General features: G+C 34.6%; 1 protein-coding gene across 1 annotated transcript; it reads left to right on the top strand.

Annotated features, from left to right (window-relative positions):
* Positions 1-2,091: 2,091 nt before the first annotated feature.
* On the top strand, positions 2,092-16,790 carry LOC107594897 (electron transfer flavoprotein-ubiquinone oxidoreductase, mitochondrial). Its single transcript, XM_016285109.1, has 12 exons — positions 2,092-2,262; positions 2,866-3,012; positions 9,563-9,792; positions 10,738-10,775; positions 11,274-11,328; positions 11,708-11,755; positions 11,905-12,045; positions 13,689-13,832; positions 13,929-14,097; positions 14,234-14,416; positions 15,291-15,512; positions 15,688-16,790. The coding sequence occupies exons 1-12, from the start codon at positions 2,232-2,234 to the stop codon at positions 15,849-15,851; spliced, it is 1,572 nt and encodes a 523-aa protein (XP_016140595.1). The 5' UTR covers positions 2,092-2,231; the 3' UTR covers positions 15,852-16,790.
* Positions 16,791-17,311: the final 521 nt, after the last annotated feature.

Here is a 17,311-nt window from a genome sequence, read left to right as displayed (position 1 = left end):
CCTGTCTATATAGTCTCTGAAGAATCATGCAACACTTGACTAGAGTAATGGCTTCTGAGAATCTAGCTTTGCCATCACAGAAATAAATGAAATGTTTAAATATATTCAAATATAATAACAGAATGAAGTCACAATGCAAAAACAAATATGCAATGGTCCTCAAAATTGGCTTCTTCGTTGTTTATTTCAGTGCTACAACAAGTGTATGTTCCCTCACGCCAGCTAAGGTCTCTAAATGAGCGCAGCCTTGCCATGCCACAAGTAAATACAAACAAACATACATACATATAAAAAAAACAACAACAACAAAAGGTCATTCTCCGAAACCTGCACCCTCTCTGTACCTCTCTGCTGGAATGAGTTGCCAACCTCCACCCGTCCCGAACTGCTGAGACCATCACATCCTTCAAGAAGCAGCTGAAGACAAGACCGTGTTCACCAAAGCGTTTTTTCCCGAGGCTAGCTATTTTGTTAAATTGTTTTCAATGGGAGCGCCGCGTTACTTAAAACGCCAGGAGCGTGCCGAGCGTCTTTTTCACGCTCTTTTCTTGGCGCCGAGAGTTGAATAATGTTCAACTTCGGGTAAACAGTGTTGCCAACTAATTTTCAGAGAAAATTGCTAAAGGAAGGTCGATTTGTTGCTAAAAGTTGCTAAATGACGTCGTTACGTAATCACGACGCGAAATTGTGTCACTGCATAAAATCTCAGCAAAAACAGTTTATATATGTTAATTTAGATTTGTTCTTAAAATAATATAAATGCATAATATAATATTAAAATATAAACAACTGTATTTTTAAATACAACATTGAATTGTTGAACACTTACACATTTTTGAACAATTAGGGCTTATAAAATTTAAGTTTTTTTATTAGCTAGTAAGCTAGGGCACAGTCTACTATGTTAATATGAAGGAATTTTCCGTATTGATTTTTCACAGGTTTTTTACGTGCATTTTTAATTATGCACTGCATTGAGTGTTTTCGGGTTACAGGGTTACAACGGATAATGGATAACGAATAGTGTCCTGTAAAATTACTAGTACCTTTTCCATTTTTCTAGATATTTTCCTTACAGTGTACTAAGTGATCAACAATCACAGGTACAAGCTAACAAGGTGTATGATTAATGAACAATTATGAAATTATTATTAATAATTGTAAACAGCAAGTAACTTGATTCGCATGATGTGTGTACTCAGCTTTTGTTTCCTCTTTTTGTGTAATTTAGATGAAAATGTGTGCCTTTTTATCGTTTGAGTCACTTATTAAACGTTGCCCGATAATGTTAAAAAAATAGCTAAATTTGTTGCTAGATGCTTTTAAAAGAAAAAGTTGCTAGGGTAGTGTGAAAAGTTGCTAAATTTAGCAAAAAAATTGCTAAATTGGCAACACTGCGGGTAAACCGCAGCGCTCATTACTGTCACTTTTGAGTCAGCCGTCCAATCAGAGTGGAGGAGGGGCGGGGCAAATACCACACCGACAAACTGTCACAACCCTAGACATACAGATTATTATGATATTTTACTATTAGCTAAATACTTTATTCATAAACGTAGATGTTTTAAATCTCCTCCTTTGTTTATTGTATTTAGAAATGATCTCAAACATTTCTCAGATGCCCTTAGTAAAAATGAAAAATCAAAAGGCATTGACAGTATTTAATTTGTTTATATTATATAATTTGATGTAATTGTATTTTCTATATATTATTATTTAGTTTTATGATGTTTCTTGGAATGTTATATGTTTAGTCTGGAATTAATATTGTTCTATTGCGTTGAGCCTTCCATGCAAGATTCCTTCATTTTTGTATGCTAACTAATGCCATGTTGTTGTATTCAGATTTTGTACTTAATAAAAAAAACTAAACAAAAAACACTTTATTGTGTCTATGGTCACAAGTTCACAACACCTACAAGTTCACTACCAAAAAAGAAAAAGAAGAAAAAAGAAAAATTCCTGACAGCTGAACTTAATGACAGTTCCCCGTTGCTATCGCGAGCAGCGCATAACTCTCATCCATATGGGTTTATGATCAGCAGTCATTCGCTGGGTTTTCCGGCGCGTTTTTCTGACGTCGTTCAACGTCAACGCTGCTCAACTTGAGTTTGTTATGAAAGCTATTTTGTAACAGGGTAAACCGGGGTGATATTTGTTTGTCCACACTCAACCTGGAAAACAACGGGGAGCACTTGACCAGGTTCACAGGCGCACATTCAGCTCCATAAATGTTTCCAGCCTGTAGATATTCCCTTCAAGGTAGTCACACTTTCACTGTCTTGTAACCCGAACGTTAACTAAACGTTGCAAACCTTTGCATCTATAAACCTGAGAGCATGTTAACTGTCTTATTAAGTTGCTATTACCCATGTATGCACCGCTTCATGTTTTAAATTGTAGATGTATCTGTCTGCTAGCTAATACAATCCTGCAGCAGTTCGGCACAGAGGGGAAAGTAGGCAACGGTCACTCGAATATCGGTCAGAGTGTGTGTGTCCTTGTGTCTGAGAGGTGAACACATTAATAACCTGTTCCTGCATTAAATAGGCTGTATACACGAAACTGAATTTTGTAAGCAAACGAATAATGCTTACAAGTCGGGTTGCTTCTTTTAGAAGAGTACCTTAGTTGGCCTGTTACATAAAGGAGGATTTTGTAACAGCTTATCTTGTTGATCCATTTCATTTGGATCAACTTTATTGATATATTAACATGCATAATGGACAGTGTATACACACAGTGTGTTTGTAATACTAAACTGTAGGTTAATCTGACATTAAGTTAATGTGTAACTGTATGGGAATGGTCTTATCTTGTTCTGTGTGTGATGTAATTGTTTTGCTTTTATTTATATTTTTGTAGCACGGAGGTGTATACGTGCACTGAAGGTGGTTCAAGCGGAGCATGTCGCTCCTCAGGTGTACTCCACACGGTGTTCCTCCTCCACTGTGCCACGCATTACCACTCATTACACAGTGTACCCCAGAGATAAGGACCCACGATGGGAAGGTCAGTTCTGTGCTACATGTTGTTTCTTCACTGTATTCTCTTTAGAGGTGAACACACGTGATGGGATAAGACAGACAGAATTTCAGATTCTGGGTTTTATTCACAAGACGGATAAACCTTGTAATTTAAGATAGAAGAAAAAAAATGTAAGCCTGTAAGAGTTCCAGAAATACATCAAATCAAAAGAAAATGGAGAAGTCATAGAAATGTATGTATGTTACATTTCGTTATTGTCAGTTGATTGTCATGAATGAAGACATTTCTAAACTGTAATATTTTAATTGTGTTGGTTAAAATACAATTACTTTGTAGTTAAGATTATTTTGTTGACTAAAGAAATGTGCTAAAGATTTAGACTTTACTCTTAATGCATACACTGATAAATTAAAGTCTCTTTAAAGTCAGTATGTGAGTAATACTATTAAGTGTATTAAGGAGAGTGTGTTTGTGTATTTATACAGTATTGTACAAGTCTTAGACCATTAGTATTTTCACAAAAAAAAAAAAAGTTTTAAGCCAGTTATTTCTAACTTTTTCTGTAGCGTGTCAGTAGGAAATATCAGTTTACTTTTCCAAATATTCCTTATGCCATTAATAATCCAGTGAGATTTTTGTATGCACAAGGAGTCTGACAACAGCCAGTATGCTCAACACTGAGATCTGATTTCATCATTATCCGGTCTGTCTGGAATTACAAGAGTCAGAAAAAAACTGAGACAGACTTACAGGTAAGTTTCTTCAGGTGTCTTGGAAACGTTGCCACAGTTCTTCTGGATTTAGTCTGTCTTAGTTTTTTCCGTCCCAATTTTTTACTGGCTTAAAACCATTTTCTGTTGGTGAAAATACTGTATATATATAATATGATTTTACATCCATATTATAGGTTACATTATATTTATATTTGCAAATCACACAGACAATATATATTATTGTCTGTATATTGTCTACATATATATATTCTATAATTGGAGATACATTTGGCATTGCAGAAAGTTAAGAAAAAAAACTCTTCACTAACAGATTTTTTTTTTTGCAGAATCTTATTGAAAATATATTTAATTTTAATAATTCAGTGCTTGTGTTTACAAGTTACTTCCTTTTTTTACTTTTAATGAAAAAAACAGATGTCTTTATGGTATTGTTTGTCAACTCTGTTACGGACAAATTAGCCAATGTGTAGAAATAACAATAAATCATAACAGGAAAAATCCTGTTATGGATTTCTGAAAAACAGGAATGTAAGGACAAACAGTCCTTACATTCCATCACTTGAAACTGAGATAATATTTCACCTATGCATACCTTTCACCTATGCAAAAAAAACAAAAAAAATACCTGTGTCTTCACAGAACCGTCCACTTGGAGCAAATATTTTTCATCTGAAAATGTATTATATACAATATCCAGTTAAAAAAATAAATGTTGTTGAAATATTATAAGGGTGCAAAAATAAATCAATAATGTTTATTAGGATTTTAAACAACAAATGTATTGTTTTTTTTTGTGAAAATAGTTCATAAACAGAGTTGACCCTTTAAGTAACAGAATTGTAAAGTAACAGAATTGACAATTTTCTTTATTTTTTGCCAAAAACTCCACTTGCTAGCATAAATGCTAAGCGCACATGGCACTAATGAAATCATGATTAAAAGACTTTAAATAACACAAAGTGTGATCAATGAAAAAAATCTGTTTTCCTTTTGATGTTGTAGTAACAGATTTTACACTTTATAAAATACCTCTTGGTGTAAGAACTTTTAGATTAAAATATTTTCTTAGAGAGAGCACATAGACGATTATTTTGTTGACTAAAGAAATGTGCTAAAGATTTAGACTTTACTCTTAATGCATACACTGATAAATTAAAGTCTCTTTAAAGTCAGTATGTGAGTAATACTATTAAGTGTATTAAGGAGAGTGTGTTTGTGTATTTATACAGTATTGTACAAGTCTTAGACCATTAGTATTTTCACAAAAAAAAAAAAAGTTTTAAGCCAGTTATTTCTAACTTTTTCTGTAGCGTGTCAGTAGGAAATATCAGTTTACTTTTCCAAATATTCCTTATGCCATTAATAATCCAGTGAGATTTTTGTATGCACAAGGAGTCTGACAACAGCCAGTATGCTCAACACTGAGATCTGATTTCATCATTATCCGGTCTGTCTGGAATTACAAGAGTCAGAAAAAAACTGAGACAGACTTACAGGTAAGTTTCTTCAGGTGTCTTGGAAACGTTGCCACAGTTCTTCTGGATTTAGTCTGTCTTAGTTTTTTCCGTCCCAATTTTTTACTGGCTTAAAACCATTTTCTGTTGGTGAAAATACTGTATATATATATAATATGATTTTACATCCATATTAAAGGTTACATTATATTTATATTTGCAAATCACACAGACAATATATATTATTGTCTGTATATTGTCTACATATATATATTCTATAATTGGAGATACATTTGGCATTGCAGAAAGTTAAGAAAAAAAACTCTTCACTAACAGATTTTTTTTTTTGCAGAATCTTATTGAAAATATATTTAATTTTAATAATTCAGTGCTTGTGTTTACAAGTTACTTCCTTTTTTTACTTTTAATGAAAAAAACAGATGTCTTTATGGTATTGTTTGTCAACTCTGTTACGGACAAATTAGCCAATGTGTAGAAATAACAATAAATCATAACAGGAAAAATCCTGTTATGGATTTCTGAAAAACAGGAATGTAAGGACAAACAGTCCTTACATTCCATCACTTGAAACTGAGATAATATTTCACCTATGCATACCTTTCACCTATGCAAAAAAAACAAAAAAAATACCTGTGTCTTCACAGAACCGTCCACTTGGAGCAAATATTTTTCATCTGAAAATGTATTATATACAATATCCAGTTAAAAAAATAAATGTTGTTGAAATATTATAAGGGTGCAAAAATAAATCAATAATGTTTATTAGGATTTTAAACAACAAATGTATTGTTTTTTTTTTGTGAAAATAGTTCATAAACAGAGTTGACCCTTTAAGTAACAGAATTGTAAAGTAACAGAATTGACAATTTTCTTTATTTTTTGCCAAAAACTCCACTTGCTAGCATAAATGCTAAGCGCACATGGCACTAATGAAATCATGATTAAAAGACTTTAAATAACACAAAGTGTGATCAATGAAAAAAATCTGTTTTCCTTTTGATGTTGTAGTAACAGATTTTACACTTTATAAAATACCTCTTGGTGTAAGAACTTTTAGATTAAAATATTTTCTTAGAGAGAGCACATAGACTTTTCAGTGCTTCAGATCTTAACAGTGAGGGAAAGTGACATCATTTCCTGTATCTTACATAGTTGTGGGAGAAAATTCCACTAATTTAAAGGCAAAGTATGGTACGGTAACAGAGTTGACTCAAGATTTACAGACACACATTTTTATAAGAATTATATTTTTTTAAATAATGTTGTAGAATTAGGTAAATGACTCTTTAGGGTTTTTATAAATAAAATGAATGAAATATTACAAAAAGAAAAGTACAATAAAATATTTTGATTACACAATGATACATGATGGAAAAAATGCACTGACTAATTCAGACAACAAGAAATCATGATTTTCAGCTATTTAAGACACTTTTTGCTAAAATTTTTATATTGTTATGGACTGGAACATCTTGTAATTCATAACAATGAGTAACACAGTATTAAAATAATTAAAAATATAGCCATTTGAAAAAAGCAGAAAAAAAATTATAACTTTGGACACCAAATGTACCTGCAATTATAGAATCACTCATATATATATACAATTGGTGGCTGACTAAATACTTTTTTGCCCCACTGTATATTGTCTGTATGGCATGCCGTTCAGGAAATTATGGTATTTATAATATGCAGTTTGAGTATATGGAATGGAAATCGGAATTTATGGAATGAAACTTGAATAGTTTGAATGGAAGTATGGATATATGAATGGAATTCTGAATATACGGAATTAAAAAGTTGAATATATTGAATGAAAGTTTGAATATATGGAATGGAAGTATGAATAAATGAAATGGAATTCTGAATATGCGGAATGAAAAAGTTGAATATATGGAATCAAAGTTTGAATATATTGAATGAAAGTCTGAATATCTGGAATGAAACTTGAATATATTGAATGACAGTTTGAATATATGGAATGGAATATGAATATATAGAATGGAATTCTGAATATATGGAATGTAACTTGAATAAATGGAATGAAAGTTTGAATATATTGAATGAAAGTCTGAATATCTGGAATGTAAGTTTGATTATATGGAATGAAACTTGAATATATGGAATGAAAGTCTGAATATATGGGACGAAACTTGAATTAGGCAGGTGGATAATTGACATTACAGAGTTCACCGTTGGTTTGAAACATGTGAATGGTATCTTACTAGTAAAATAGGTAACACTGTTGCTTGTGTGAACAGCACATTTGTTTATTTACCTGTAGTTTTGGTAATTTTATGGCAATCTGATGTGTGGTAGGTGCGCACATCTGAAATGTAATGTACTGATCTAACCGCGGGAAAACACGGCTCTGTTGCACGTTCTACAGGCTCGTGCAACAGTGCTTCACACTGATACAGAGCGGTTTGCAATAAAGGAATAGCACACATTTTTGACAAGCAATTGCTTATGAACTAATGCTGATGAATTACTTTACAATGTTTTAGATAGTTGTAAGAATGCATATTTTATCTCCCTCATCTGAACTTAAATGAACTGCCTGCAAATAAGAGTTCTGGTGTATTTCGGTCTTGTTTCAGGGATTCCAGTCACAGGAAGGAAAGACTAAGGACATTATTTGACATATTATTCAATAAATAGGTTTTACTAGTATCAGGGTTATTATAGTTAACTAGAACCATAAAAAGTACGCGTTAGGCCCTGGCGAGTACTGAGTTGAGCTCTATTTTCTGTCTTTTTGCACTTAAATGGTCAAAAACACAGTTATTTCAAGATGTCCGTTTTGGCATGTATTCAAGTAACAGTTGTGTGATACTTAAATGCTTAATTAATGCATTACAATTTAATCAAACTCATCAGATTTTAGTCAAATAAATCTACTGTATGTTTAGTCGACTAAAATCTTATATTTAGTTGACTAAAACTAGACTGAAACTAAAACAATTCAAATGAATAAAATATGACTAAAACTATATGTCATTTTAGTCAAAAGACTAAAACTAAATAAAAATTTCCTGTCAAAATTAATAGGGTACTGTGTGAATGTCTGAGATGATGGAAATCAAGATGACGAGATGTACACTCCAAACTCTTTGTATTGGTTGGAATATGACCAGCTATTGCCAAATTTTTTCTAGTTCAACAAAGTATTGGAAAATTTGATGAAATGAATTGAAAGTCATTCAAATTATAAAGCTATTGCTCTGGTAACAAGGATATAACTAGCTATATTATTATTCATTAAGTACTGTCAAATTAGCATTTTAATTCCATACACTGCAAATTTAATTCTATATATTCAGACTTTCATTCCATATATACAAGTTTCATTCAGTATATTAAGACTTTCATTCAATATATTCAAGTTTCCTTCTGTATATTCAAGTTTCATTCCATATATTTAGAATTTCATTCAATATATTCAAGTTTCATTCCATTTCATATACCCAAGCTTCATATTATAAATACCACAATTTTCTGAACGGCATGCCATATGTCTGTGTGATTTATAAATATATTATAATGATTAATAATATTACATACCATACCTCTCCATACCAGATTAGCACCCTCTATTTTCCTTTTCAAGTCTGCTTTAAAGAATTGAAGACTTAAAGGGATAGTTCACCCAAAAATTAAAATTCTGTCATTAATTACTCACCCTCATGTCGTTCCAAACCTGTAAGACCTTCATAAGATGTTCCGTAAGACGTTCATATTCGGAACACAAATGAAGATATTTTGGATCAAATCCGAGAGCTTTCTGACCCTGCATAGACAGCAATGCAAATCACAAGTTCAAGGTCCAGAGAGGTAGTAAGATAAAATCGATAAAATAGTCTATGTGACATCAGTGGTTCAACCTTAATTGTATTAAGCTATGAGAATACTTTTTGTGTGCAAAGAAAACAAAAATAATGATTCAACAATTTATTCAACAATTTCTTCTCTTCTCTCAATTTCTTTGCCGCCATTCACGAGAGTACCACGACACATGCGTGCATCTTTTTCTGCTTGTAAAGAAGGCACAGCGCATCCGGGTTCTACGTCAGAACGCCGGCTCCTGCTTCAGCAGCACCACACGCATGCATCGTGATACTCTCGTGAACTCTCGGAAGAGAAGAAATTGTTGAATAAAGTCATTATTTTTGTTTTCTTTGCAGACAAAAAGTATTCTCATAGCTTCATAACATTATGGTTGAACCACAACCATGCTTGATGTCACACATTGTACTTTTAGACAAAACCACAATTGGATTTTGCATTTAATGGCACTGAGTGTTTTTTGTATTAAAAACAGATAATTGTGATTGACACTGTGATTGTCTGTTTTCATTTGTTCAGGAGTGGAAATGGAACGCTTCGCTGATGAGGCAGACGTTGTCATTGTTGGTGGCGGACCAGCCGGCCTGTCAGCAGCCATCCGGCTGAAGCAGCTGGCCAATCAGCATGAGAAGGAGCTGCGGGTTTGTGTCGTGGAGAAGGCATCTCAGATCGGAGCTCACACGTTATCTGGAGCCTGTCTAGAGGCTACTGCTCTCAATGAGCTTATTCCAGACTGGAAGGAGAGAGGGGTACAAACAAACACACACATGCATACTGTACCACACATAGGATCTCTTAACACACAACAATCCGGACGAACACGGTGCGAATTCGGACGCTCGGGAGGTCGTGAGCTATTGCACACGTTACAAGTCAGTTGGTTCACGCCATGACTGTACTGCACAGCAAGCCGGCGGCAATTGCTTGAGCTTTCGTGCTAAACAGAGATATAGAGCTTTTCAATGTTGCTGCTATATAGCTTCAGATAGAAAATGAAAATAAAATGAAAAGATGAGTGTGCAAAAGATTTGGTGAATTGCAGGGACTGGCCCTGTCCCACAGGGGTGTTTAAATGAAAGAGGTGTTTATGTTAGAATCCACTCACCGCTCGCAAACCTGGAGTTTTGTCCAGCACTGAATTCTGCATGCTTGCGAATCATAATACAAAATGTAGACGCGATGTAAAAAAAAGTAGATTCATTGAACAGTGTAGTAGTGAGCTGATTATATTAATTATAAATTAACTTTGCGAGATCGCAATGAACTAAAATAAGTGACAGCTTTTTAGTGATTATAAAAGGGAGTGCTCTTTGTGCCATAGCTATGAATGGCACAAAATAGATGTGTATTAAGGCTAGAGCACCCTCATTTATTTCAGAAGCACCTTCAGTGGAGCACATTCAGCAGAGAACAGCATAGCCATTCCTTTCAACAAAAACAACTAGAGAGATTTGTGTGTGTGTGTCTGTTACTGCATGGTATGGGGTTGCTTAGTAGCCACTGAGCTATAATAATATGCATAGCTCTAGCGTATGTGATGTGGATGTATGTGATTTGGTAATATGGGAGAGTCTATACACTGGTCAAAATTGGACTCCCTGAATTTTTTTTAAGCATGTTTAAAAATGACTCATGGACCACAAAAAAAGATGCCTATGATGGCCAAGACACTGATTTTGACTTGTGTCTAACAGGCTCCACTGAACACTCCAGTTACAGAGGACAAGTTTAGGTAAAAACCGAAACCGGCTTCATGCAACAGGCTTCAGGACTGCTGTTTCATGTAGTAAGCAGTATATATTCTGTATAAAGTCTCTATTAAGGTATTATTTTTTTAAATATACAGCAATCGAAAATAACTGAAAAGTCGTGGAATATAAGAAGTTAATTGGTTAAAAGACAGGTAAATGCTTTATAAGGGTTCTGTAAGTTGCTGTAGATAAAAGTAATAAACAAATAAATAAAAATAATAATAACATTTAAAATAAGCCACATTGTGAGATGTAAAGTTTTTTGAGATATAAAAATGTGCAGTTATAAGATCACATGAATTCATATTATGAGAGTCACAATTATGTAATACAAAGTTATGATAAAGTCACATTACTCTTGTCACATTACAGCTGACAATCTCGTATCAACCTTTCTTTCTTTTTTTTTTTACACAGGTGCTGTTTCATGAGGATGGAAGTGTGAAGGGAATTGCAACCAATGATGTTGGTATTGGTAGGGTAAAAACCGAAACCGGCTTCATGCAACAGGCTTCAGGACTGCTGTTTCATGTAGTGAGCAGTATATATTCTGTATAAAGTCTATTAAGGTATTATTTTTTTTAATATACAGCAATCGAAAATAACTGAAAAGTCGTGGAATATAAGAAGTTAATTGGTTAAAAGACAGGGAAATGCTTTATAAGGGTTCTGTAAGTTGCTGTAGATAAAAGTAATAAACAAATAAATAAAAATAATAATAACATTTAAAATAAGCCACATTGTGAGATGTAAAGTTTTTTGAGATATAAAAATTTGCAGTTATAAGATCACATGAATTCATATTATGAGAGTCACAATTATGTAATACAAAGTTATGATAAAGTCACATTACTCTTGTCACATTACAGCTGACAATCTCGTATCAACCTTTCTTTTTTTTTTTTTTACACAGGTGCTGTTTCATGAGGATGGAAGTGTGAAGGGAATTGCAACCAATGATGTTGGTATTGAAAAAGATATATGTTTTGTGTAATAAAATATATTTTATGTTGAAATATATAAATTCTATATTATATTATAGCCATAATTTTAAACATAATAAACAATATTTAATATACAAATAATAATAATAAATCTGCTTTCTTCTAGCTTTGGGTTATTGATGAGAAGAAGTGGCGCCCAGGACGGGCAGAGCACTCGGTTGGCTGGCCTCTGAACAGGAACACATACGGAGGCTCTTTCCTGTACCACCTCAATGAGGGAGAACCACTGGTGGCCCTGGGATTTGTTGTAAGTCATCTTATTCCTGAGCCTTCTGGGTCAAACTCTGATTGAAGTATTTCATTGGACTCGCAAGAGTCCTCTTTGAAGCTTTTATCTTAAAGCAGAATGTTCTGGATTGATGTCTTTGTCCAAATGCTTTGATCTGTATAGATATTATTGACCTCATTCATCATGTTCTTTCATGGGTGAAAACGATAGGCAAGAGAGTATGAAAAGGCTTTCAAAGTTTGAAGTTGTTCCTGGTCAGAGTCATGAGGACATTCTCTCATCCTGCTTATAATGTAGCATATCAAAATTTAAAAAAAATTTCCAATCACTTTTAAAAGAGGCATGTTACGGAATGCTTCTGATTCATAGAAAATGGTCTCAATTCCAGATGTATTGAGGAGTTCCGCAGTGATGACGGCTATTGTCCAATGTCATCATGGCCCGGAATGGTACTCAGTCTGATTGGTCACAGTTATCTGGAGATACAGTGCAGGGATTGATTGACAGAACTAAATCAAATCTCATGATTGCTCTGAATTGTTTGTCCCCTAAATGCATTTCATCCGCTTGCTGAGCTGCTAACAGAGGAGTTGCAGTTTTGAGATACACTACTGTTCTAAAGTCTGGGGTCAGCGTGTGGCGGCGAATGATGTCATCACGCCGGATCTGGGTCAGTGTCGGTGCCGCTACACGCTCGCGTCATGATACTGTCGTGAACGCGCGTCCACAAGTGACACAGTAGAGACGAAAATGTGGAATAAAGTTGTTATTTTTGTTTTCTTTGCGCAAAAAAGTATTCTCGTAGCTTCGTAACTTTACAGTTGAACCACTGATGTCATACGGACTACTTTGTCGATCATCTTGGTACTTTTCTGGACCTTGAATGTGGTAGTTACCTTGCTGTCTATGGTAGGGTCAGAGAGCCCTCATATTTCATAAAAAATATCTTAAATCCGAAGATGAACAAAGGTCTTACGGGTTTGGAACTACACGAGGGCGAATAATTAATGACAGAATTTTCATTTTTGGGTGAACTAACCCTTTAAATAACTTTCTATTTATCAAAGAATCCTATACAAAAATATTAATCAGCACAACTGTTTTCCACATTTATAAGAAGAAATATTTCCTGAGCACAAAATCGGCATATTAGAATGATTTCTGAAGGATCATGTGACACTGAAAACTAGAGTAAAAATTACATTTTAAAATATATTAAAATAGAAAAAGGCTATTTCACAATATTATAGTTTATACTGTATATTTGATCAGATAAATGCAGACTAGGTCAGCATAAGAGACTGAAAAACATTAAAAAAAACAACCTCAACCTTTTGAATGGTAGGGTATTTGGGACAAATACTATTATATTGTAGTCCTTCTCTCGGCTCATCTTAGCAGGCAAGTCAAGTCACCTTTATTTATATAGCGCTTTATACAATACTGATTGTGTCAAAGCAGCTTTACAGTGTCAAACAGGAAAATAGTTTGTCAATAATGCAAGAGTATAATAGAGTAATTTTTCCAGCTAAAGTCAGTTCATTGATCCAGTTCAGCTCTCTGTAAGGCAACAGTAAGCTAGGAGGGTGGAGCTTTGCAAAGGGTCAGTGCAGTTATTCTATTATGGTGAACTGCAGATATGTTAATACATGTCTCATCAGGTTGGTTTGGACTATACTAATCCTTACCTGAGCCCGTTCAGGGAATTCCAGCGTTGGAAACATCACCCCTCTCTAATGACTACCCTGGAGGGTGGCAACAGGATAGCATATGGAGCCAGAGCCCTCAACGAAGGAGGTTTCCAGGCATGTCAGCACCAGACTTGAAATTCTCAATTTAAATTCTTCTTCTGTCTTTTTTTTTTCTTGTTTAACTTCTCACATCCATGATCTCTCCTCCAGTCGATTCCTAAACTGACGTTCCCAGGCGGCATGCTGATAGGGTGTAGTCCGGGCTTCATGAACGTGCCCAAGATCAAAGGCACACACACAGCCATGAAGAGTGGCATGTTGGCAGCCGAGACTGCCTTCAACAGAATCACAGATGAGAATCTGCAGTCAGAAACAGCAGGTAGCCAACCCAGACATCTTTGCAAATTAGCTGGGGTGTAGCTCACAGGGTATTAAACATATTCTCAGGATATTAAAAGGTGTTCAGGTGTCCTAGACAGAGAATTTTTTGTGTGATTTTTTTTTTTCTCTGTTAGGTCTCTATATTCCTGAATATGAGGAAGCTTTGGAAAAGTCCTGGATCTGCAAGGAGTTGTATGCTGTGAGGAACATCAGACCATCTTTCCATAACTACTTTGGGCTCTACGGAGGGATGTTGTACACTGGAATATTCTACTGGGTTTTGAGAGGAAAAGAACCATGGACTCTGAAACATAATGGTAAGAACAAAGAAACACTTTATGAAATGTTTGTTTATAACAAGCTTTTAGTTTAGATCATTGTATCAAAGACAATATTGCAAATAGATGAAAATTCAGTATTATGAGCTGTAAAGTCAGTACAATGTATTTGTATTTATTATATATATATATATATATACAGTGGGTACGGAAAGTATTATATATATATATATACACACACACAATAAGAGTGAGTGCATTTTTTTTACTTTAGTTTTTTTTTGTCTCTTGTTTACAAATAATAATATTTACACAAAGTGCTATTTACTGTTACATGTACATGTAATAATTTTGATACTCGGTTGCTGCTTTAAGCAATTCTGTGAAAATTCTGAGAAACTAGATGTGCATGGGTTTCTAGACTATATTAGCATAAATCCTTGCAACTTTCTGATGACTTTTCATAGTTTGTGTTTTAATAAACACTTTAATAAAATATTAATAATTCAAAATGTAGAAAAATAAATGTTCCGAAATTGTCCAAAACCTCACTTCGTCCAAGGCATTTCTAAACTTTTGGAGGCTTCTAATCCTTATTTAAGAATATTGTTTGAACAACATATACTTGAGCACAATTGTATATTCTGCTTTGTTCTCATTTCAAAGTTTTGTCTCATTTCAGATTCACCTGCTCCTATATGCAAATAACTGTGGCTAGCCAGAGGGCCCCTTCCTGTCTGAGCAGGCAGTTCTTAGACAGAATTAGCTTCGGTGTGGGCCAGACTTAATGCTAATAGTCAGACAAGTTGATATGCAAGACTACTTCTCAGTTCACTACTGCAGTGGGTGTCTGATATCAGTCACCATTCATTTGTATTTCATTTCTAATGGGAAACAAATTAATATTCTCTAGGTCTAGACTCTGCTCAGCTGAAGCCAGCTAAGGACTGTGCACCCATCGAGTATCCGAAGCCTGATGGGAAGATCAGCTTTGATCTGTTGTCATCTGTAGCCTTGAGCGGGACCAATCATGAGCATGACCAGCCGCCCCATCTGACGCTGAAAGATGACCGTGTTCCTGTGGCCCAAAACCTTGCGGTTTATGACGGCCCAGAGCAGAGGTTCTGTCCTGCTGGTATGTAACTAATCCACTCTGCTGCACTTAGCAATGAGTCAATGGTAACCTGCAAATTAGCCTTTCGGTTGCACACAATAATACAAGATCATCAGGCTCGATAGTATGAGGTTGATGAAGACACCTGCTGAACAAGTTGCCAGTGTTTAGACATTTTGTCTCTGATGTCCCACAGGTGTATACGAGTATGTTCCTCTAGAGACAGGCGATGGCATGAGATTACAGATCAACGCACAGAACTGTGTCCACTGTAAGACCTGTGATATCAAAGACCCCAGCCAGAACATCAACTGGGTTGTACCTGAGGGCAGTGGTGGACCAGCTTACAACGGCATGTGATTTCAGTATTATGTATCGTTTTTATTATTGGGGTACATCGCACAAGTTCAAAATCACATTACTCAACTTTCAGGGCTAAAGCTTTTAAAGACTTAAGAGCCCTTCTGATGTGCCTAAGGAACAGAATGTCATCATATTCTGTCTGATATGAGCTTTAAATGTAATTACATAAAGTGGTGTTGCAAATTTCAGTTTTGATGAAAACTTGATAAAACATTTTTATATATCACGTCTAAGGAATGTGTCATAAAAGAAGAAAAATTATCATGTTGGATTAACAACTAGTGGACGGTTTTAGCTCACCATGATGCAGTTAACTGTAAACTGACAGTTTTGTATATATTGTCAAATTTGGTAACTGTAACAGGTAGAAATAAATGAATTATTCCAATCTGTTGGTATGTTTTCTAGAACTACAAACCCAAAAGTCCCTGAAAATATCCATTGTTTTATTTGACGCAAATTACATGACCGATTCTCATTTCACAAAGAAAAAGTTTTGCTTTTTTTCATCACCGATTGATAGAATGAGCAGCAGTTAAAACAAATGAACCCAGAAACAAAAACATTATAACTGTCTTTAAAGTCAGTCTATTTTCTTAAACAGTAATCAATACAAGACATCTTTAGATCAGCTCACTAAAAATGCATTGAAACTGTCCCTTCACTGACAGACAAATTGTTTCCTAATACAGCAGACGATATGACTTTCTTTCCAAACTGCACATGGCATATATCCTAAATTAGAGACTCCAAAGCCTTTTTACCCAGCTTTAGATTTAAACACTAAGACACAAGTGCAAAGTAAACATATGCAGGTAGGTCGGTGTGGAGTGAGGTCACTGCAGTTTCCGTTACGCAAACATTTTGGCGTAAATCTTCTTTTCTTTCTCTTTCTCTTCCTTCACTTGCTGCTTCACTTTCAGCATTTCGTTTCCAATTGCTGAAACCAGGGCAAGGAAAATGTTAAAAACATTTTTTTACAAATCATAATTATAAAGATGTTTTTAAACAAAATTAAGGATTTGTAAAGAGCTGGTTAACCTTTGTCATCTGGTGCGATCTCCTGTGCTTTCTTCAGATCAACCTGCAGTTTAAAAACAGAAAAATATTAGTGCTCTTAAGTCAATGCCCAAAAACAAACTCATGTAAACTGAAGCAATTTTATATTTTTGTAAGACATTTAAATACATCCAAATGTTCTAAACTTTTAACATCTGTCTTTGTGCTAAATTCAGTAATTGCCCTTAAAATGTGACCTAGAGAATATGTAGTTTACTAATGACTTGAATGGTTTTCCTGAATAATAAGTCTTGTTAAAGGGATTCTCCACCCCAAAATGAAAATTTAGTCATTAATCACTTACCCCCCATGTCGTTCCAAACCCCTAAAAGCTTTGTTCGTCTTCGGAACATAATTTAAGATATTTTGGATGAAAACCGGGAGGCTTGTGACTGTCC

The sequence above is a fragment of the Sinocyclocheilus grahami genome, unplaced genomic scaffold, assembly GCF_001515645.1.
Source record: "Sinocyclocheilus grahami isolate Dianchi unplaced genomic scaffold, SAMN03320097.WGS_v1.1 scaffold192.1, whole genome shotgun sequence".
Classification (NCBI taxonomy): Eukaryota; Metazoa; Chordata; class Actinopteri; order Cypriniformes; family Cyprinidae; genus Sinocyclocheilus; species Sinocyclocheilus grahami.
The sequence above is the reverse complement of the archived record's forward strand: the minus strand, read 5'-3'. Positions and strand labels throughout refer to the sequence as shown.

Coding starts and splice junctions, on each gene's coding strand:
- LOC107594897 (XM_016285109.1), top strand. CDS start 2,232: ATGTTTCCAGCCTGTAGATATTCCCTTCAAG. Junction 9,793..10,737: donor CAGACTGGAAGGAGAGAGGG/GTACAAACAAAC, acceptor TGTGTCTAACAG/GCTCCACTGAACACTCCAGT. Junction 14,098..14,233: donor TCTGCAGTCAGAAACAGCAG/GTAGCCAACCCA, acceptor TTTCTCTGTTAG/GTCTCTATATTCCTGAATAT.